Here is a 23,022-nt window from a genome sequence, read left to right as displayed (position 1 = left end):
CGAAAAAAGGTCATCGGTTTCGACGACAAGTCGTATAAAGTTTTTTTTATTTTTTAGCTCTGGCAGCCATGGTGTGCAGTGGACTGGAACCATTTAACAAATTTTGGTTAATGACCACCCAAGGAACATTTCTGTCAAGTTTCATCAAAATCTGATCATCGGTTTCTGAGGAGATGTTCTTTAAAGGTTTTTCTATTTTTTTTGCCCTGGCAGCCATGTTGTGCAGCGGACCGGAACCATTTGAGCAATTTTGGTTAAGGACCACCCAAGGAACAATTCTGTCAAGTTTCATCAAAATCTGCCTATCCGTTTCAGAGGAGATGTCGTTTAAAGATTTTGCTATTTTTAGCTGTGGCGGCCATATTGTGCAATGGACCAGAACCATTTGAGCAATTTTAATAAAGGACCACCCAAGGAACATTACTGTCAAGTTTCATCAAAATCTGCCGAACCGTTTCAGAGGAGATGTCGTTTAAAGATTTTGCTATTTTTAGCTCTGGCGGCCATATTGTGCAATGGACCGGAACCATTTGAGCAATTTTGGTAAAGGACCACCAAAGGAACATTCCTGTGAAGTTTTGTCAAAATCCGCTTATCAGTTTCAGAGGAGATGTCGTTTAAAGTAAAAGTTTACGCACGCACGCACGCACGCACGAACTCACGACGGACAATCTGTGACGACATAAGCTCCAAGGCCTTCGGCCAGTGGAGCTAAAAAGTAATTGGAGCAAAACAGCAACACTGCAACTCTAAATGATAACGTTTATTATCCTTAATATTCATATTGTTTACACAACACACATTTACATGATATGCATGTTTTATATTCGAAGCACTTTTAACAGCATGCTCTGAACATATACAAACATGCATGAACAGAAACACACCGTATCCTTCATGTGTCCAGAGTATTTCTGTTCATCATATATAGCTGCTGCATATGTCCCGCACAATATGTGAATAAGCGTTTGCAATGTAACACTATAAAACATTCAAATCAACAAACACTTTTCACAAAATACTATATAAAATTATCATGGTTAGGCCAATGCTTTCATAATCAGTGGTTACAGTTTGTTGTCTTTATATCTTGATTGATCTTATTTGTTTAATGCACTCTATATCATTGAAATAATATCACATAGCATGTATCCATCTAATACATTACATATCTTTAAATTGCTACTTCACATATCACGAAACTTACACAGCACATGTGTTTATCGTCAAAATAATACACACCATATCACTGATCAAATACACGGTAGTTCACGAAATTAATACACCACATCTCATTAAGCTAATGCACCATACATGCGAATTTAATGCACAATGAAAATACTTATAAAAGAAAAATTGTATGCCTCGATAGAAGTTAGACAATAAACGTACTCTTTAACTGACATATGGGATCGTCTTTACTTATAATTATTTTCACAGGAATCTAGTGTTCCATTTAATTGATGGTCTTAGTCTTACAGTGTTATACTTTAAATGTAGTGTTTTCGTTAGTTTGCTGTATAATTATGTCAATTGATGTTTGTTAGCATCACAAATGATAACAAATGCAAAGAGATACAAACGGTCAACGCGTTATGTTGCAGTCTGTGAGTACCTACTATTGGACCATTTTATCATAGCATGAATCGTTCACTCATTTTTTCAATATAGCTCATTAGCAGATGTAAACGCATCTGGCTTACCCTATCCACTTCTGGATGTATACGCATCTCCCGCATATTTCAATAGGGTCATTTCAATACTTCAATTTTGCATCTTTCTTTTTGTAAACAATATCCCGGATGTTTATAAAGCTAAAGCTTAACCTTTTGTGTATTGATTTGCCCTCGAAAATGTCGTCTGCTAAAACTTGAAGGTTATTATTTATACTGCCAATCACAGGTGTGAGATCCCACTGTGACGTAATAAAACCTCGAGGATTGGCAGTACTATACAGTATGGAATTTCCCCAAAAACATTGATGCGTAAATCATTGAATATATTATGTCAGTTTAATTTACCATTAAAATAAATGAAGATTATAATTATCTGTAGATAATAGTTTGTGTTACAAACAATAGAGACAATAAGTAGCTGAGAAAATGATGAGTAAATTTTCTGCTGAGCTAATCGATGGCCAGCATGGTTCCGGTCGTAAAAAAGGTCAAGTAAACAACATTTGTGCAAGCCTTTGATGATCAAGATCTTTTTATTCATTACTTGGAAAACATTTATCGGCTTTCTTTTTGTAAAGAATTTTATTTGGGGGTAATAAAGTTAAACAGACACTCTGGACTGCATCTCTCAGCTGGATGACACCGGATATTCCTGCCACATTTCTGTGTATTATACACAAGAACATCAATTGTCGGCTTTTTAATCCAGATGGGTCTTTTTTATGATAGGGGTAATAAAATTTAGATCGATCCCAGCATTTTATTACCCTTTGATTTAATGCAATTATGACATTTCAAAGAAATGTTACAATTCCGTCTTGGAAATACATTCACAGATGAAATAAAATAATTTAATATTTCATCATTGACACCATTTATTAGATAATTTAATTATCTATAAAAAATGTATTCACATAAAAAAGATTTGGAAACAATTATTTGGAGTAATATTGATTTTAAGGTCATACTGCTGTATTCATTTGCTTATTTTCAAATATCCTGAAAAGTACCTATACAGATATAAGGACTGCTTATCAGTAAGATGGCTATTGACTGGGAGGTGTAATCTGGCCACTTGTCTATGTGCTAAAGGGTTAATAATTTCAGAAGACTAACCTATAATATGTATTTAAAAATTAACAGCCTTATATGTCAGTCTAGACAATTCTGCAATTATTTTGCAAGTAAGATTAGTTACTCTCATCTAGTCTTAAACTGACATTCCTGAGCGTTCTATATTGCGTACGCTTTTCAATTATTGTACTCAGCTAAAATGCTGAAAGAACTGAGTGAAAATTTCGTTACCAGTTCATTGGTTTATCGATACCATTTAAGAAAGTCATTATACAGAAACCAAATCATATGTAGCATCTAAAAAAAGCTGTATTCGTTCATTTCGTTACTGTTACTCTCTAAATGTAGGCTACATTTATTATTATCGTAATTTAATTAAACGAACGTATTCAAATATCGTACATAGTTGTGCGACGAATGACGAATTTCCAATCGCACACTAACTCTAACAAAACTGCGAAAATAAATCAATTATATGCGCTTTTCCAAGCCTTAATATTTGGGGGTTTTATTCAAATTAACAATCTTAAGTATTTCTTAAAAAACAAAAATGACACATTCACATACTATGAAATCACTCACACTTTTTACTACCATTCCATGATTATGACAATTGTTGTAATATTGCAAGCTCAAAATATTGTTTTCAAGATAAAGATGACTAATTAAAAAAATCTTAAAAAAAATTATTTCAAAATATTTGACTAGTTTTTTTTTTGAAAACAGATTTTAATTCACTAAAGATAATAAACATTTCTGCGGGTGTAATTGACCTCTTGTATGCGCGTCTGCAAGACAGACCCAGGCGTATGTTCTTTAATTTGATGGACAGTGTATGGTGAAAACAACATCTAGGCAAATACATACATGATATGGGACTTCATTAACCAAATAAAGACATAGTAACATATTCTTGTATAGAGGCAATACATAACGAGGGAAGTCCCAATAGGTAATATTGCTTTATAACAAATTACTTGTTACCATTCTTTATTTGGCGTGAATATTTAACAAACAATCAATAAACAAAGATTTCAAATATTAGTAAAGATAATATGAACATACATGTACATTTTACCAAAATCACATGAATTACTTTCAACGTTTGTTTTTTAAGAGCTGATTGTAGTCCAATTATACCAACATTCCACAATTACAACTTATGACTTAAATTACAGGATAATAAAACAAGACATGTAAATAGATTATTAGGTTATAGAAGAAATTCTTCAGAAACGCTACAAATATATATACAAATAATCAAAACACTTTGTTGAGCCATGCATTTGTTATATCCACTGTATAAAAGACATAAAAGAAGAAACATAACAAATAGGTTTGAATGTCGCTTACAAAAATGTGTGTTATACATAACATCTTATATGTGTGCAGGGATCACTCATAAATATAATTGGCATCTGTTTAAACACACCATGGTTTAATTGACATCAATTATTGAAAGAATAAAGCTTAACAACGTTTGACGAAAAAACCAATACAATGGATTAAATAGAAAAAATCAACAGCAACAACAAGTACAGAGAATTGTCAAGTCGGTGGCCACTACGACTCTTTCCAAGAACTCGTCTAATTGTCGTCAATTGACTGAAACCTGTTCAAGTGTTTAAGATATATGTCTTTCCGAGAACTCTGTTTTATAATACATCTACGGTGATTTAAATGTCACAATGTAGAGTGGGTAGGCCTGGGTGTCGTTGAAGATTATATACATTCCCGGATTGGCAACGTTGTTAACCACCGAGTCGAATAGGGCATTCTTTCCTCCTTTCGGATTCGGCGGCGGAACGCGCATCCCTCCCTTTCCCAAGTCAAATACACCGGTAAGGACAGCGCAGTAGTATACTCGTTTGAATCCTTGTGTTCCTGGTCTTGAATATGTATTAGAGCATGAGTAGCTTGCCTGTACTGCAAAATAAACACCATCTCCGTAGGCCGTCGCTAAAATGACAAAAGAGCAATTTATACCATTGCATACATTAGGTTAAGAGCAAGTGTAAATGCAACAGAATAACTGAGTTTCATGCAAATAGTTTCGTTAAGTATATTAACTAAGGACTATGAACAATTAAAAACTCAACAGGAATCAATTTCCGAGTTAATTCAACCAAATGTTGCTTAGTAAGCGTTATACAAATAGTAAAAAGGTTTTGAAAGATTTTCAAAATTTATATGAGAAACTACAGAAAAAACCTCAGTAGTCGAAAGTATAAACATAAAACCCGTTTAATGGCACAGAGTAAGCCCCTTGGTCAGCCCAGGACATCCTTTAACCTCTCGATAGATTAATAATATTACCGTTTTTTCCACAGTAGCTCCTGTTAAAACCATGTGCGTTGACACTGTCCACGGTGTCTTCAGATGTACCGTGCCACAGGAATTGCTCGTTTTTCGTTCCTGGAGGGTTTTGGCCCTCGAGCTGTTTCTTTTTCGCCTCATACTGTAGCCATAGTGATTTGTTTTGAACTTTCTCGATCTGAAAAACAGCTCGTTATGTATAGCAAGCATATATCTGTTTACTTTAAATAGCGTTTAAATATCAGATTACTTGGTTCGTTCTTTAAGTGTAAACATAACATGTTTAGTAACTGCCTTTAAATATTCCTTTTATTGTAGATATACTTAGAGACGGTTTGCAAATCATGCATGATATTAAGCACAAATGTAGGTATCTTGGTTTAGAAAACGTACAAAGTTCTAATACTCCAGAAGACTTTTGCCTGGAAAATGTCTTTATATGTACTTTTGAATCATTATTGCACGATAAAAGGTATCAAAATACGTTTGTGTTATCAAAATCATTCGGTAAGATGCAATATTTATCCAAACACGAAAAAAGAAGTGTGTGCATTAAGGCTCTCCAAACCATATGCATGTTTGTGTGTATTTTTTCATTTTTATTTATAGGCTTTTTCAGGATAATTGATAAACGGTGACACCAGATTTGAACTCCTCCTTATTATATATTCAATAATATGAAAGTCACGAACTTGGACTATAACTTCCATTTAAATGCGCTAATGAACATCTCTCAAATAATATGTATGTGTACATAAGCCACATCGATGTTCAAAAAGTATTGAAATTTACTCAGATATGTTTAACCTTGAACTTACAATACGAAAATGAAGAATTGATTCGCACGCAAACAAACATTTTATTCTTATACTTAAAATTCATTTGTATAATATACTGTAATCGTCTAAAACGAAGGAGGGTCCATTTCGATACATTATTAACAGTTAAATGGAGCACAATGTAAAAGCCCACAGCTGCGCATCAGATGATTGTAGTTGTATAGTGTGAGCTCAAAGTGAACGCCTTTCTCGTGGCGGTGGAGGCGCAAAATTTCAAAAAGACGTATCACCAGCACAATTCCATTCACAATGTGTTAAGTGGAATGTGAATTTATATGCCAATGGAGGCCTTTTGATCATTGGGAAATCCTCGTTAGTTCGTTAAAGTTTGGAAAATGTCATAATTAAATGTAGTGTTTTAACGCGTATTTGTACATCCAACTTTAAATTTAGATTCCACGGAGGTAATTCATTCAGTTTAACTGCTTTATTGAAATTAATACGCGATCTACTCGCAGCGAAGTTATAGTGATGAGATATATACGATGTTTTTTTTGATAGAAAATGGCCGATGATTTTCGAATAACGTTTGATCTAACAAGAGACCTTAATGTTTGCCAGTGTAACACACTCATAAATTATGTATTATGCATTGTAATGATGTAATATGATCAGTAAACTATCTTATGTGGCTGCCTAATTACTGCTATAAATACTAATGGTTTACCGCATGAATGGTGAAGCCTGCACCACTTGAAGCGCTGAATTTCCCAGCAATATCCGTGTACTCCTGGTCAGTGGGGACCATCTTATAGACCAGTAAATTCCCCTTCATGGCTTTCCAGTTGGCAGGAACCTCTCCGCCAAATTCTGCAGGCAAAACAGATTTCCAAGAACAAAATTTTATATCTATTTCCAGGATTGACATTTACATGCAAGGTATTATTTTGCGCGGAATGAATAAATAGGTTTTGATGGATTAATGCTTTGTTTAATACAAAGAGTATGTTATTATCGGACGCTTTGTATTATAACGCATCAGGTCGAGTCTCTCGACACAACTACGGGCGGATGAATATTTAAACACCAAGCACGACGGTATAATTACTGTATATCGTAGTATTCCTTTTATAATATGCATTCTTTAATTATTTCCATATTTAACTTCACTGTAAGAAGTTACTGCACTTAGATTTGCCACGATATTTCCGAGAATTTAGAGTCCAGAAAAACGTCATAAAGCAATCGGTGTATTGATTGTTTGCGATTCCTTGAAAACGAACAAGAAAAGGCATTTTCCTAAGTTTGGATTTTTGAAATAAAACAGTATGTTCATTACAATTGTGTTTTTTTCCGATTACTCACACATGTGCTCCTGAAATAGACTTCAATCGGGAAATGAAGTCTCCGGCGGTATAAAAGTTCTATTTCAAATGCCATTCTTCAATTTTGCTTATTGTGAAGCCCCTGCTGTTGTATAATTATTGTGTGTTTATTGTGCTTCTTTTTCGCGAAAATACTTTGAGTCAATACTAGAACGTTCGTGAAACAGAGGCCAGGTATCGAACAAAATGACAAATGTCAATAAACAGGCGGCAATTGCAATTCCGATAAGTCATTTATCTCCCCCTGAAATGCTCTTAACCTCAAAAGGAGAACCGATATACATTTGGTTCCGTGGAGAAAAAACACATGTTTGAAATGACATGCTTGTTGGACTGAAGCCCAAGTTTTTTTATAACGTTACTATTGAACTCCCAATAACAGAAAATTTACAGAAAAAGGAAGCATAGGATATAACCAAAAATGCCAAAAATTTAAAAACGGCAGTATAGATATATTTGTTCTATTTCCTGGTTTAAGAGTATTTGAAGCATAAGTAATCGGAAATGACATGTCTTTACAATAAACTCAATAATAAAATAATGTAGTTAAACTTATAAACTACAAGGAGCAAAAAGCAACACTCAACACATGACATTTTCACACACTCAACCATTGACACTAGCACGATAAGGGAGTTAAAACGACAGTAGTGCGATCAAGATTTTTAAAAACGGATTGGAAAACGATGAATAGGCGTAAAATAAACATGATAATCGTCTGACTATTTTAGTGTCGTCTGTCGAGGATAATTGTACTTTCTTTAACCAAAAATGCAATAAAATGTATATGAAATCAAATTCTATATGTACTAGCATGGAAATGGTAACATATAATGTACTCTCATATATGGTGAAACAGATCCAATAAGCATACAAATAACAACGTAAAATACGACCTTTGATCAAATCTTTTCGAAGAATGGTATCCTTTTCACTAGGTTTCGACTCGTAATACTCAGTATAGTCTTTAAAGTCTACGACGACTGTGTCACCCTGATCGCTGTAAAAAGAAACGCGCTAAGTTGATTATTGACAAGATAAACAATTCTGGCATGTATTTACAGTTAGTACTTAATACATATGGTATTTGTGTAATCATATGGCACATAAAAGGTTTAATTGAACTTTTTGAAATACACTGATTTGCAAAGGCAATATAAATAAGTCACTGAGAATTACTAGCAATGCAAAAATCCCCAGAACTTTTTGTTGCCAAAGTCACACTAGTTTTATTTACGAGTTGTATTATTTCTTCATTGGTGCCGAGCCGCTTGGACACGAAGTTTTATATACCTAGTTTGCATATTTCTCGAATAATAGCAGGATCCATGTTTTAATGGTTCGACGGAGATGTTCACACTATTTCTGCTGTAATAGCATCACATGTTTATTGCACACAAACAATTACGTACAAAGTTTGTTATGGCCCTTTATCCATCCACCTAGTTATTTTCGAGCAGACAATTATGGCCACACATGCGGTAAAAGTTATAGACAGAGTGTTATGTTAAGCCCCTCCAGTGAAACCGGTAGGGAATTAACAACAGCGATTGGAACCGATTAACTTTCTGTTAGTAAAATGACTGGATTTGCATCCAGCTTCGAAATGCTTACATGTAGGTGAACTTGTCTTTCTGTGCCTTAAAAGCCTGCTCTATTTGGTAATTCAACATAGATTTGTAGGGTTTAAGATCATCTTCCATTTCGGTCTGCTCTATCCAATACCACTGGACGACATCCTTGAGTATCATTGCGGCATTCTGATCTTGTTCTATCCTTACAGCATCTCGTAAACAGCTGTATTGATATAAAGAAAGGCATACCGAGTAACAAATAATAACATGCCACAACTCTCAATTGCGTTTAACAGTATATTGGAAGGATACAACATAAAGTGTTTGGGAAATCAAACACGTTGTAACCTGGCACAGCTGAGAACTTAAACGATTAATAAACGAATTACCCTTGTCGTAAAAAGGTATGACATTGAAAGATTTGCTAGACATTTATGCAGCTTTACTTTGAATACTGTAATTATGAATTAATTATCATTTATAGCCGTCAATATTTCTTAGATGAATTTAAAATAAGAATACTTGTATATATCATCTGTGACTTTGACCACATTTGGCATAACTCCAACAATCTGAATAGTTCCATCTTTCAATTTGTACTCGACTTTATTTTCTTCTGCTTTCTTTTTGAGTTCCTTAAGCTGCAACCAAAATATAAACTCAATTCAATATAATTAGAGGCTCAACACAGAAGTTCATATGCTACTGTAATCCTGTTCATAGACAAATTAAAACCATAAAACAAGGCAAACAATAAGAAAACACATTATATATTCATATCAATTACCATTGCTCAATGAATGTGACAACCGTCTTTAAATGGTCAATTTATAAAGCAGCACTAAACCTCAAACTTATCCCAACATTAATTTTTATTTCTTACAATAAAATTATTATCTTATAATGTCATCAGACTTCATACGCACGCAAACAACATGCCATTTATTTATCCATGTGTTGAAAGGATTGACATTATAATTAGGATTTGGACAACGTCTCAGACCGTTATACTGGCCATCTATCACGAAGCGACCCGGTTTCGCAATGCTTTAACCACTAATGAAAACAGATGTAACTATGACAAAGTTACTTATTTTGTACTTAATTTCCGGGACTATTTGCATGACTCGGCGATTATTGGTTTTGCCTGCCCCTCTTTGGAACGTATGCACGTGAATTCAAGTTCGGCCTTTTATTCAAAATTGTAATTGGCGAAATCAGAGAGTGCAGCATGAACTACATAATGACAATTAATTGATCTGTTTTAAAGAGAGGTAAACGCGAATGCAGTTAAATATCCTAGATATACATAGTAGACTAATACGGTGGGGTGTTTTATCCAGCGTTGACATTGAAAGAAACAAAACAAAGCGGCACATTTGTATTTCTTTACATTCTGTTCACTTATATAAATTTCGACATCAAGAATAAAAGGTAATTGTTTATTTTAGAACAAAATGTTGTTCTAGTTGCAACGAGTTCATTTTTATACAACAGCATTGTGATATTCAAGACATAAAAAAAGAGTGTCAATTATTCGTACCGAACTATTTCGAAGTTATTTGTTGCGGATTTTTCAAGCTTACTGTGCCCCCCCCCCCATCTGTGTATAGTAGACAACTTCTGTCTAATGATCTTAATCTTTAAGTGTCCTGTTGTGTAGTACTGAAGGTTGTATTATATAAATGGACAAAACATCTAGTTCATTGGTTTTCGTTTTCAAATAATAATACGTTTATCATTACAATACTTTAGAATAAGACAAGGAGTAATATTATAGTATATATATATATATTATAGCCCATTAATATGAATTAACCATGATGCTTCGCAATAAGGTAACATATAACAATGGTGACCATGCATTTCAAGTAAATATATATAATATAAATGTATATATGTTATAAACTATTTGAAAACTTATAACTCTTATTTGCTTATTTTTTTTTATTTCCGATCGGTTAAATTAATAAATACATTAGACATGCATAGTGGTGATACGTATTTGTGAGACAATAGGATTATCTACTCTAAAAGTGTCAACCCTAAATGGCCCTGAGCCAATAAACAAATACACAGGAAATGTTATCAGACCAGTGCATTCAGGAGGAGATGCACAGCAGGAGATTTGTATACTCATTTAAATAGGCCTTTAATGTTCACAAATAATGGAATTAATGGAAAAACGGATAAGCAGCACATGTTTGTTTGCTTTTTTACCGACTGCCGTTACTCTCAATACAATATCTTATCAGATATAAAATTTACTATTGCTCGTCAAGGTTGAAGGTGATAGGAATTCATCTAGAGTGGATATAAACTTTAAACAAGAGGGCCAAAATGGCCCTAAATAGCTAACTTGAGTTAAAGTTAAAACCTGTACTACCACTTGACAATTCTACACACCGAATTTCTTAGCTTTACGCCTCGTTTTTAAAAATGACGATTCTAAGTTGTTTTTCCTTTGTATCTCTATAACACAGGTTACCCTCGGGGCGGTGCCAAATTTGAACTAAGGGGCGTAATTGGAACAGAGAACCATAAGACAATGCTACAACAAATATCTAAGCTTGATATTTGTTTTTAAAAACTGTACACATGTTCCAACTTTCATTGCTGCTGTAGCATCGGAAATAAATCAGTATGTCAAAATGTCAGCTATCAATAATGATATTTATTTGCAAAACTGTATACATGGTTCAAATTTCATTGCAGTAGCTTCAATTATTCAATAGTAAGGAAGTAGGTCAAATAGTCGCAATCAAGGAAATTCAAGCACAACATCACCCTTTGTTTCTTTAAAACTGTTCACATGGTCCGATATTCATTGCTGTTCCTTCAAAAATAAGAAAGAAGGCAAAAAGGTCACAGTCAAGGTCATCCGAGACAACAAAGATATGTGTTTGGAAACCTGCACGCATGGTCTACGTTTCATGGCTTGAGTTTCATAATAAGAAAGAAGGTAAAAAGGTTATATTCAAAGTTATCTGAGAACATCATTGATATTTATTTTCAAACCTGTATACATTGTCTAAAGTGTATTGCTGTAGTTTCAAAAATAAGAATGTAGGTCATAGTCACAGTCAAGGTCATCCAATGACAAAAGTGATATTAGTTTTCAAAAATGTACACATAGTCTAAATTTTATTGCTGTAGCTTCAAAAATAAGAAAGAGGGTCAAAACCTCAGTCAATGTCATCTAAGGACAACAATAACGCTTATTTTTTAAAACTGTGTGCATGGTTCAAATTTCAATGCGGTAGGTCATCCTTTTGGTTGCTATGGCAATAAGCGTTCTGCATGGAATTCATTTCTTTGAATAATTTTGAAACGGCACCAGCCAAGAAACATCCTAGTGAAGTTTCAACAAAATTGTCCAAGCGATTTAGTAGATGTGGTTTATAGCAACTGTTGAAGACGGACACCGCACGAAAGACAAAGACCGATCACAAGAGCTTACCTTGAACTCAAATATATCGCAGGTTCACAAAAGAACAGAAACATATGAACTAGAGGTAAAAACATGGCGAATACAGGCCGAAAGCGTGATAATCGACCCGAGTGTCTCAATGATAACGATCCGAGACATTGATTATTGTTATCATTTACTTTTAGATTACCCATTAACGTTTGGTTTTCGGCCGTTGATGAAAACAAAACTGGTATTCAACTATGTAACAAATTCAAACAAGTTGTTGATTATTAAAGTTTACGGATAATCACGGAAACCCATACATAAAGCAGTACCTGTTTATCATCCATCCTTGAAATGACGGTGTCTGTAAACTCTTTCTTGGATATTTCACGTTCTATGCCTCTCTCTAGCTTATCAATTGCTGCTGATATATTTTTCTGTTCCAGGGCCCACAGTGTGAATAGCACAGCGTCCGTTCCTCCATTGAACTTACCAAACATACCAGGTGAAGTCTTTGGGGGTGGAGGCAATCCTACGCCATATACTAAATTTTAAACAATAGTATATACCGTTAGTCGATCTTAACATGTATTCCGATCAAGTTATGAAACATGAATATCTTCGTGTCAAACAGATATCACCAATAAAATTCTTGAAGCAGATTTTTATCAAGCTTAATGATACTGGTTCAGAATCGGCGCATGGGCAAGCTAGGTATGATTAACTGTTATTATTATAAAGTGAGATGACAACAGCAATCAACAGCATAATAATTATTTCTTAATTTTATTTTCTATAAGTTGACCAGATTCATTAAAGACAAAGTAACCCCGAGTCATACTTAAAACTAGAACTGTAAGCCAAAGGCTAACGAATACCCCCCAACCCTTCCCTGTCTAGGTTGTTTGCCCTGGCCTTAGTTATGGTATCATTAGAAAGCACAAGGCAATACATTTATTTAGTTTATTTAGAATACCTATTACTGAATCAGGGACTGCCATGTCACTGCAGCAGAGATGAGGGTGAATTTGACAGTCTGCCAACCCAATTTCTGTTTACCCACCCCCACCACCTCCCCCCCACACATGAGTACCAAGGAAATAATACAGGTGCACAAAATCACATATACAAAGGTTCACATCATGGTCATGGATAGCTGAAAGTTTGAGAAAAATATATTGAAAAATGACAAAGGAGTAGGCCACCAAAGCGAATATTGTAACAAATTTAAGGCCTGTATGCACCTAACTTCAGGACTTTTGATGGTCTTTTTAAGGACAAAATCAATTAAAGGTCTTTTTAAGGCCATGCAAACATTCTGATTAATACAGGTGCACCAAATCACATATTCAACAGTTCATATCATGGTCATTGACATCTGAAAGTTTGAAAAAGATTTATAGAAAAAATGAGAAAAAATGACCAAGGATTAGGCTAGACAAAGCTGTATAATTTTTGCCTATTTTAACTTATTCAGGGGCCATAATTGGAGACATGATCATGTGATTCCAACCACAATCACAGGGGCAAATGTTCTCACCATGGCTAAAAGTTTGAAAAAGATTCATTCAAAAATGACGAAGGAGTAGGACGAACAAAACTAATTTTACCCAATTTAACTCATTAAGGGGCCACAACTCCACTCAGGATCATGTGACTCCCACCAAATTCATGGAGGCAAAGGTTTACATCATGGCCATTAATATTTGAAAGTTTGAAAAAGATTTGCTCAATAGCTTCAAAGAAGAATCCTGGACAAAGCTAATTTTGCCCAATTTAACTCATTAAGGGGCCACAACTCCACTCAGGATCATGCGACTCTGACCAAATCCACGGAGGCACAGGTTTACATCATGGTCACTAATATTTGAAAGTTTGAAAAAGATTTGTTCAATAACGACAAAGATGAATCCCGGACAAAAAAAACGGACGGACAGACGGACAGACAGACAGACAGACGGACAGACGGACAACCCGATTCCAGTATACCCCCCCCCCCAAACTTTGTTTTGGGGGGTATAATAACAATATACTCCAAATGACCGTTGACGTTCATATTCAATTTGACATCAAACTTTTATTAATATATATCAGGTTTGACTTTTATATTTGAGTGCTTAAATCCTCGTTTCAAAGGTTTGTGAAACACATACTAACATACGTATAAAAAATGAACACTTTGCAAGCTCTTACCCTGTACTCCTTTCGCTTTGCGAACTGCACCATTAAAAACGTCAACCATCTCTTTTTGGAAAATCACAAATCTAACGTCTGTCAGGCGGCCACATCCATCCGCTGCAAATTCTTTAGTCGCTTGAACCATTACTTGTGCAGTTGCCGCTGCAACACCAGCACTCATACCTGCAAATCATAGTATATTTTAACAAAATTAAGCAGTTTGTAAACTCCATTTAACATTATCTCTTCATTTATAATACCTTATTTAATAACATACCTTCAGAGCAGAATTATCAATCAAAATATTGTCTTGGACTCAAATGCTCTTACTAAAAATTATGAAGATAGAATAAAAACTTAAATGCAGATTTTCGTATCTGGTATCGTTTGTAATTTACTTTTTTGTGAAAGTTATATGAAATTAAGATATTGTAATGAAATGTTCACTAAAACAGGTTATTGAATGTTAAGATATTGTAATGATATGTTCACAAACACAGGTTATTGAATGTTAAGCTGGTTCACAAATATTTAATATGCTTTTACATGGATAAAATGCTAAGATAACTTACTTGATGCGATGTGCATCATTTTGTAATTGATGTGCAATTACTAAGTATGTGTTGTTTTGTTATGTGTTTTCGATAAGGTATTAAAGACAGAAAAAGGTTATGGAAATGTATTTATTGTTGCAAAAAGCATGACTACAGCATCACAACTACTGATTCCAGGTTTAACCATTTAAATGATCATGATGATACTATGTATAAAGAATGCAGACAAATATTCTGACCAACTTTTAACAACACATTCGGAAGAAAAACGCGAATTAGAATGTATTACTTTTCAATATCTTTTCAACAGCTAGAAATACGGAACGGGAGATCTAATTGGGTCGATACACCAACACAAGTTTATGAATTAACTTCGCCGGAGTGAACACAAAAGATCAAGGAAATAATGCACCAGTCAATTGTAACCACGCCCCCCCCCCCTGGTCCGGGGGTATACCGGGGATAGCCGGGGAAAAGGGCCGTGTTTTTACTTTCCAGGTGTCCCCGTAGGGCCGGGTGGCCGCGGTGGTTTTGCCATAGCGCCAAATTTAGCGGAGATTGGGCCTTATATAGAGTCTCTGGGATGCGGGGGCATTTGGCCGGGGTTTAACCATCAGTTCGTTCACGCAGGCCGGGGATTTTACCCGGGGTTTGCTAGACCGAAAGTCAGAGTCCCGGCTATTCCCCGGACCTGGGGGGGGGGGGGGGGCGTGGTTACAATTGACTGGTGCATAACTGGATAACAATTGTAACCAGCGTTATAAACCTTGCAATACTTGTGCGTTTGGTCGACGGCGACATGTGTACCACGATTAATCAAAACATTTTGATATATTTAGTTATAGCTAAGGTGAAAGTGTTTGCACACCGAAAACGATGACTTAAATCACAATTCCTGGACTTTTCACCCGAACAAATAGACAAGCTAAATATCAACCCACAATACTCCAAATTTAATATACGTATATTGTCTTGCTAGTGAAAAGTCCCTAAAAAGGTAGTGTATACTTCCACCTTTAAGCACAAACACAAATTATGCTAAAGCGATCTACGAGTATTTGTAACAATAAAGGGTCATGCACTATGAAAGAAGTAGCATCTGGTTGGTTGATCTCGTTTAAGTTTCTATGACTGCTTGGAAGAACGGACAAAGGAGCGACATAATATTCCCAATATACGTAGGGGAGCATTTTTTTTTTAAATCGGTTATGATATATGTCAGCAAATTTACCTGTTCCTAAGGCAGGGAACGCCAGGCTGTTGTAGCCCTCTTTCTTGGCAAGATCTAAGCACTTTACGACAATCTGTTTCCAGTCCTGTGGCGACTCTTTGGCCACAACATGCATTATATTACTGCACTTCAAATTTGGAGCTTTTGTTATCACCACCTCATGTTTCTTCATGTTAGCCTCTGTTAAACATATTTTTTGTTAATAGCGAACATATTCATGACAAACATCCCATCCAGTAAATATGGAATCGCAATGTGTATCAATATAGTATACTACACATTGTCAAACTTTTGCAAAATTTAAATATTTTGTCGTCAATCGGTTAATTGGCGACTCACGAAAGAAAACTCGTGAAATTAAATGTCAAAACACATATTTACAGTATATAAGTAGAGTTTAAGAAGTGTTCTATCGTGATTGCGTTGCTATAACAGTATAGGCTTTCCACTTTTTATTGAGATATTGAAATTGAGACTACAGGTATTACATGCTGTTCAGGGTTTTAAAATCCCTCGGCAAATTAAAGAACGAGTTTAAATACTGTTTGTTTATAAAGTTACACAAATATGTTCAAATATTGTCATATCACAGATATTTTCTTACTGTATAATACACTAGCTGAGTATTTTCTAGACTTTTTAATAAGAAAATTTCAAAAATGGATTCAGTAATACTTACTTTTCGAGTTTGCTTCATCCAAAAGTGCCTTTCCGCACTTCTTCATCAATGCCTGCGAAACCTTTCCTAAAACGCATTTATGTGATTTGAAAATAAAGATACATGTGTATCAAAACGGGAAATGTGTTCACATTGCAACGATGATATGTAAAGATCGTTTTGAAAATAAACTTGTAATGATCGTTCCTCCGAACACAATGCAAGAGCTAATATCAACTTACCTCTTTTGAAATCCAAATCTTCATTTGAGCTGTTAACAATACACTCAGCATCCTCACCAGTGATATCGCCTGACTTGATTGTAACTTTAATGCTCCCAAACGAATAAGAGTCAGCGAATGTTGCTACCGGTAGTTCCTCATATATGTGTTCGGCTTCCTCATTGGAATCGCCTATTTACAATATAGCAGCATTAACCCAGAGCGTCATAAGGGGATGGCAAACGTGTGTACGTTTTTTTCTCAGTTGATAAAAGGGGCTTTATTCAATACACTTAAACAAATGTTATAACATCTAAAATGTTTTCGCAGGGGGCATCACTAATGTTTTTTTGCGATGCCATCGATGACATATATACCATGTCCTTTGAGAATACCTAGACCGAATATCAAACGAAAGAAAATAATCTTCATCCCATATCGCTAACTTCAAAAAGCTGCAACTAATGATTTTATCATTTTTAAAACTGTCATTAGCGCTTTTTTGTCTCTCTTATCATTATCAAATGGCCACCATTAGTTCACTAATTGACTGGATATATTTTAAGTGTTCCTGATTGTTTTACTTTTTATGGTATTTGGTGTACATTTGCTTTGAAAACTATCTTTAACGAACCTTAATACGCAAAGGAAGGTTCGTTAAATAAAAGCAAACAACAGTGTATAGCATTGAGTGACGGAACACGTGTAGTCAATAAAAAGTTTCCAAATTAATGAATTGATAACATATGTTCCAATGGTATTATCCATTACTCACCCTAGGTGAACTTTTACATCATGCCCTTCAATTAAATGAGCTTGATCGGCTTGAGTACGGCTTTTTATCGAAAACAACGTCGGATGTATTTGGACGGTTAACATACTCAGAAAACGGTAGGTTAAAGTCCACTGCAAGTAGATCGCGTAGTAATTTAATTTAGCAGTTAAACTTCATGACTTCACCCCTGGAAATCTTAATTATGTTTGCAATAAGCCACTTCACTGGAAATCAATTTAAACTTCGATCAATTAATACAAGCTGAAACACTACATTTAATTAATGGTATAATTCAACAATTTACGAACTACTTCAACTGATGTACCGGCATACATCCGAGGTTGTTTTCGATAGAAACGGCCGAGGAGTTCCAAATGATTAAGGTAAACAAACAAGGCAAATTATCGCCATATACGGTGTGCCTCTCTTGCCCACAATCGTCCCTTGTATCAAACTTGGAAGTCCGAATATAGTTAAACAATTAACGATCGTATGTGGCTGGAATTTATTGAAAAAAATACATTTAAGGAATTAATTAAGTATAAAGAATAAAGAAATAAAATGAATCCAACCAATACAATATAAACAAATGCATAAACAACTTTAAAACATTCCACAGCATTAATAAAACGATAATATTTCCACAAATGTAATTACTCATACACAAGGCGGAATATGCAGAACAACATGTGTTTTAGTTTGTAAAATATTCAATGTTTAATATATTTATAGTCTGTGACGTAAACAATTATGGAAATTATATATTCGTCGATGATTCAAGAAGATATCAAATGTTTATGTGAACGCAAATAGTTTTAAAAAATTGTTGCCTATGTATAAAACACAATTATAAAATATACTTCAATAACATATTAAGCGAGTGGCAGATATACAAAGTTGAATTTACAAATTGACATTAACTGTCCCTAAAATGACCAATAAAGCTCTTATTTTCTAAACAGATAGTATAAGTATTGAGAAATATTTAATTAAAAAAAACCATCGTAATATAGGGGAGTTGATAAGATGACCCCAAATGCGTTTTATTCAAATAGTGTATTACTTCTTTGTCTTTTCCGCGTTCCGTTTTAGACAGTTTATTACTTCTTTGTCTATTCCGCTTTTTATTAAACAGTGCATTACTTCTTTGTCTATTCCGCGTTCCGTTTAAGACAGTTAATTACTTCTTTTTTTTCGCGTTTCGTTTTAGACAGTGTATTACTTCTTTGTCTATTCCGCGTTTTATTTTAGACAATGTATTATTTCTTTGTCTATTCCGCCTTTCGTTTTAGACAGTGTATTACTTCTTTTTCTATTCCGCGTTTCGTTTCAGACAGTGTATTACTGCTTTGCCTATTCAAATTATTGTTTACGTCATGGCCAAAAACATACCTGTGTTTTCTATTACCTGCTGAAAAAATAGGGTCGGTAGGTAGGTTTTTAACTTGTACATGCACTATTATTTAATGTTTAAAGGTAGTTTTCCTATTAAACAAATAAAGACGCATATATGTGTTGCGCATAGATGAGGCATTATTAAAAAATACAACTAAATTCACAAAAAAATCAGAAAAATAACGTTGAATTAAAGGTAAAAAAAACATTACCTTCCCTGTATCAGACAAGTTTATTATTATTAATTCTGTATGTACTTATTGTTCTGTAACCCCTTGCATCCTTGTCAAAGTCAATAATCTTTTTAGTAAATGGCTTAGCAATCAAACTGTTAATTAATAGAACATTATTGTAAACTTATAACATAACGATTAACGTTTGACGATTCTACTTCCACTATCATTCAAATTGACAGGAAGTAAGAGTGCAGTTGTTTTCCGCGCTGTTTAGACCATGTGCTACAAAATGTATTAATGTTTCTGTTATGAATTCAAAATTTAAATATCATTTGGAAATTTAGATGAGAAATAAAATAATAATTCTAACATTGTTGTTTTTCAAAGACATCGCAGTCGGCGAAACAGCCGAAGGTATCCGTATCGACTTAAAATAATGTCTGCCGGGCTATCGGAAACGTATGTAATTATATTGTGGGGGCCTTAGACATAACTTTATATCGAGGGGTAAATGGCAGAAGGTATCAAGCAACATTAAAATATAGGTGTTGGTACCTTCTGATATTAGCCCTTCGAAATCTAGCTTTTATACACCATTTATATCTATAATGGGTATTCTTACAATTTCTAAGACGTTACAATATTTTTTCAACTTAAAACATTCCTCACAACCTTTCATTTTTAAATACCACAAACAACAAGAATTTCTTCTATTCCATGCTCAAAGCCAAATATGACATTCCGGCATATCTAAAGGCTAGTTGACATACTAACGACCTTATAATGCCATACACTTTGAACACTCCCTTCTTTCAAACAATAAATAATTGCAGATTTTACAAAGAAACACTCGAAAAGATTCCCCAGGTTTGAATGTGACAGACTTATCGTAGCATGGAAATTCCAATACGTGTTCATCCTTAAGACAATCGAACAAATGCTGACGCATTAATGTTGTATCGTAACAAAGATTAGATGGATTGTTTCCAACAGAGAGCGAAAATGCAGCCGCAATCGCAAAAACACCACAGTCGGCGTTGTTCTTCTGCTTTTGAAATTGAGCACGTTCGACTATCAAACCCTCGTCATCGTCATATATCACCATATTCAAAAGCCTATATAGGCAAGCTTTGTCTATCTGCTTGTTCATACTATCAAACACCCTAACCACTCCATCGGCGCAGTCAACTGTGGATGCAACCACCCAATGTTGCTTATGAGAATGTAAAATTTGCAGCATCGGGTTTGGGACCTTAACACCTTCTCCGATCGTTACTACACACACGTCTTGTAATCCATTGAGATCAGGATAACTATTCTTTATCAATTTGCAAGCGCGATCTATTTCTTCGTCTTCAAGCCAATGCTTTGGGTCACGCACCTTTTGCAATCCCTTATGGGGAGAAAAGTACAGGTCAGACGAATCCTTATACAATGTATCTTTGTCATCGGAGTCGAACTCCACGGAAGCTGTTGAACAAAAGAAGAGATAAACACATTTCTTTTGCACAATTTGTGACAAGCTTGCACAACTTATGTTAACTAAAGGAATTAATATAGAACAGACCCAAACCACATTTACTAGATTCAAGAATACGCAATGTGTTTATCCTTCCTTTTGGCAAACAGCAATAACAGAATAATGTTTCGATTAATTGCAAATTCATCAGCTTTGACCAATATGTTCGAACGAAGTTATCATTAGCAAAATTATCATGTAAGTTGTTTGGGAAAAAGGAATCAAATTCAGTATGATCTTAATCGACAGTGAATGTAACAAAAGAGTCAGCTAAGAATGTCACATATAAAACCTTCATTCTAGAGAAAACAAGTGACCGTGCACATTCTCTTCATGAAACTAAGGTTGTTTAGAAGTATAATTCAACCTGGTGTTTTTATAAGAAAGTTGACACCAGTGAAACCTCATGTTGCGCGTGTACGTCGAGTTTTTGAACGTATGTGTGGATTGTTCAAGTTCAAACTGTATTACCTAGTCACACAATAACGATCTACCTTCCACATATATGTGTATGACCATATAGCATATCACTGGCAGTAATTATAGATCATGAAGAAATAGTTTTATGAGATTATCGGTGATCATACCGACAAAGTGTGCACAAGAAGCGATTCTGCAAATTGATAGAACTATCTATTGTATGGGTCGTTATATGTATAAGATGCGTTTTGCAACAATTAAGGTTGTAATGAATTTATTATGGTTTGCTTAGATTAGCAAAAACGTAACTGAGACCATGAACACATTTTCAGATAGCAGTTTTAAACACTTACCAAAAACTTTCTTGTATAAACTAGGTTCTTCAACACTTTTATTTATTTTACCTTTCATGAATGACCGTCGACTCAGGTTCTCGTATGCATCATACTGTCTCTCTCGTTTCTTCTGTCCCTTGAACCCTTTTGAGAATGATTCTCTCTTTTCTTCAAAAGCCTAAAAAGAAGACATTGAAATAATCGATATTAATCGATATTATCTTTTGATTACTGCTTTTAAGTAAAATATGTTGAGCTCACTCAGGTATTACAAGATATATGTAAAGTCTAGTTCTCTTCAGAGTAAGCCTTTCCAAATCAAAGTTGATTGGGCATTTTCAATTTTCCACTTACAGTCACCATATGGTTAATGTACATAAAAACGCTCCTATACCAATAATACACGATATGCAGTATTGTGCTAATATACTTTAATATGCTTTCAACTTATAAAATCAACAACGCATGAAAAAACCTTGATAGTTTCCACATCCTTCGGGTACAGAATAAAAGCCACCTTGGTAATTGTACTCTGAGGATTGTTATTGGCGAAGTCTGCAACTGCGTCGAACATTTCATCAGCAACAATGTCTCTGGGATACCCCAGGTTACCGGTTCCTATGGCGGGAAATGCGACGCCCGTAAGCTTCCTCTTGTCCGTTTCTTGAAGGCATTTTTTAACGAATGACTTTAATTCCTGCAAACAAGATATGTTCGGTTCGAAAAAGGTAAACGGAATGCATTTATCGGAGTTCTACATGAAAACATAAAATCAATACACATGTTCTGTGTAAAAACAGGGCCATGATCGCCCTAAATCGCTCACCGGAGTAAAAATAAATAAACCGTTGCATGGACCGAAATGACAGCTGATTGTCATTAACATTAGATGCCATTAAGACTGTTTTAAGAATATGAACGTTCAGAGTGTGAGGATAGTAGATACAGTTTTAAATTATGTTGAGGTGATGACTGATATTTGCAGATAAAAAAGTATCCTCTTAGCAGCAGGGAATAAGTAAATAAGACGTTAATTGTAATGACCTTAATGAGTTATGACCTTGACCTTTCACTTTAAAATCTATACCTTAGAAAAATAAGACGTTAATTGTAATGACCTTTATGAGTTATGACCTTGACCTTTCACCTAAAACTCTACACCTATAAATCTATAGGGGTCATCTAAAGTCACCCCCGACCTAAATTTCAAGTTGCAGGGCAATGGGTGCAGGCATTTTTGGGATATCACACAGACAAGCTTATTGCGTTCAAGGTCATTGTGATCCTGTTTTGTTTCTACAAAAGGTATATTGAAGTAGACTTGTACGTTTATGATGGTAT

The 23,022-nt window shown here is 34.7% G+C and overlaps 1 protein-coding gene across 1 annotated transcript in view; it reads right to left on the bottom strand.

The window, feature by feature from the left end:
• Positions 1–748: 748 nt before the first annotated feature.
• LOC128210678 (protein mono-ADP-ribosyltransferase PARP14-like) overlaps positions 749–23,022 on the bottom strand; it is a 49,055-nt gene continuing 26,781 nt past the window's right edge. Inside the window, exons 19-32 of the mRNA XM_052915028.1 lie at positions 22,157–22,378; positions 21,751–21,859; positions 20,200–20,877; positions 17,083–17,253; positions 16,862–16,927; positions 16,183–16,362; positions 14,413–14,580; positions 12,552–12,763; positions 9,327–9,445; positions 8,845–9,027; positions 8,127–8,230; positions 6,573–6,715; positions 5,067–5,244; positions 749–4,709 (exon numbers count right to left, since the gene is read on the bottom strand). Coding sequence (XP_052770988.1) covers positions 4,417–4,709; positions 5,067–5,244; positions 6,573–6,715; positions 8,127–8,230; positions 8,845–9,027; positions 9,327–9,445; positions 12,552–12,763; positions 14,413–14,580; positions 16,183–16,362; positions 16,862–16,927; positions 17,083–17,253; positions 20,200–20,877; positions 21,751–21,859; positions 22,157–22,378 — 2,826 coding nt within the window. The 3' untranslated portion in view covers positions 749–4,416. The remainder of the gene's footprint in view (positions 4,710–5,066; positions 5,245–6,572; positions 6,716–8,126; positions 8,231–8,844; positions 9,028–9,326; positions 9,446–12,551; positions 12,764–14,412; positions 14,581–16,182; positions 16,363–16,861; positions 16,928–17,082; positions 17,254–20,199; positions 20,878–21,750; positions 21,860–22,156; positions 22,379–23,022) is intronic.

This window comes from Mya arenaria, chromosome 12 (assembly GCF_026914265.1).
Source record: "Mya arenaria isolate MELC-2E11 chromosome 12, ASM2691426v1".
Lineage (NCBI taxonomy): Eukaryota > Metazoa > Mollusca > Bivalvia > Myida > Myidae > Mya > Mya arenaria.
Note: the sequence above shows the minus strand (reverse complement) of the source record. Positions and strands in the feature narration are given on the sequence as shown.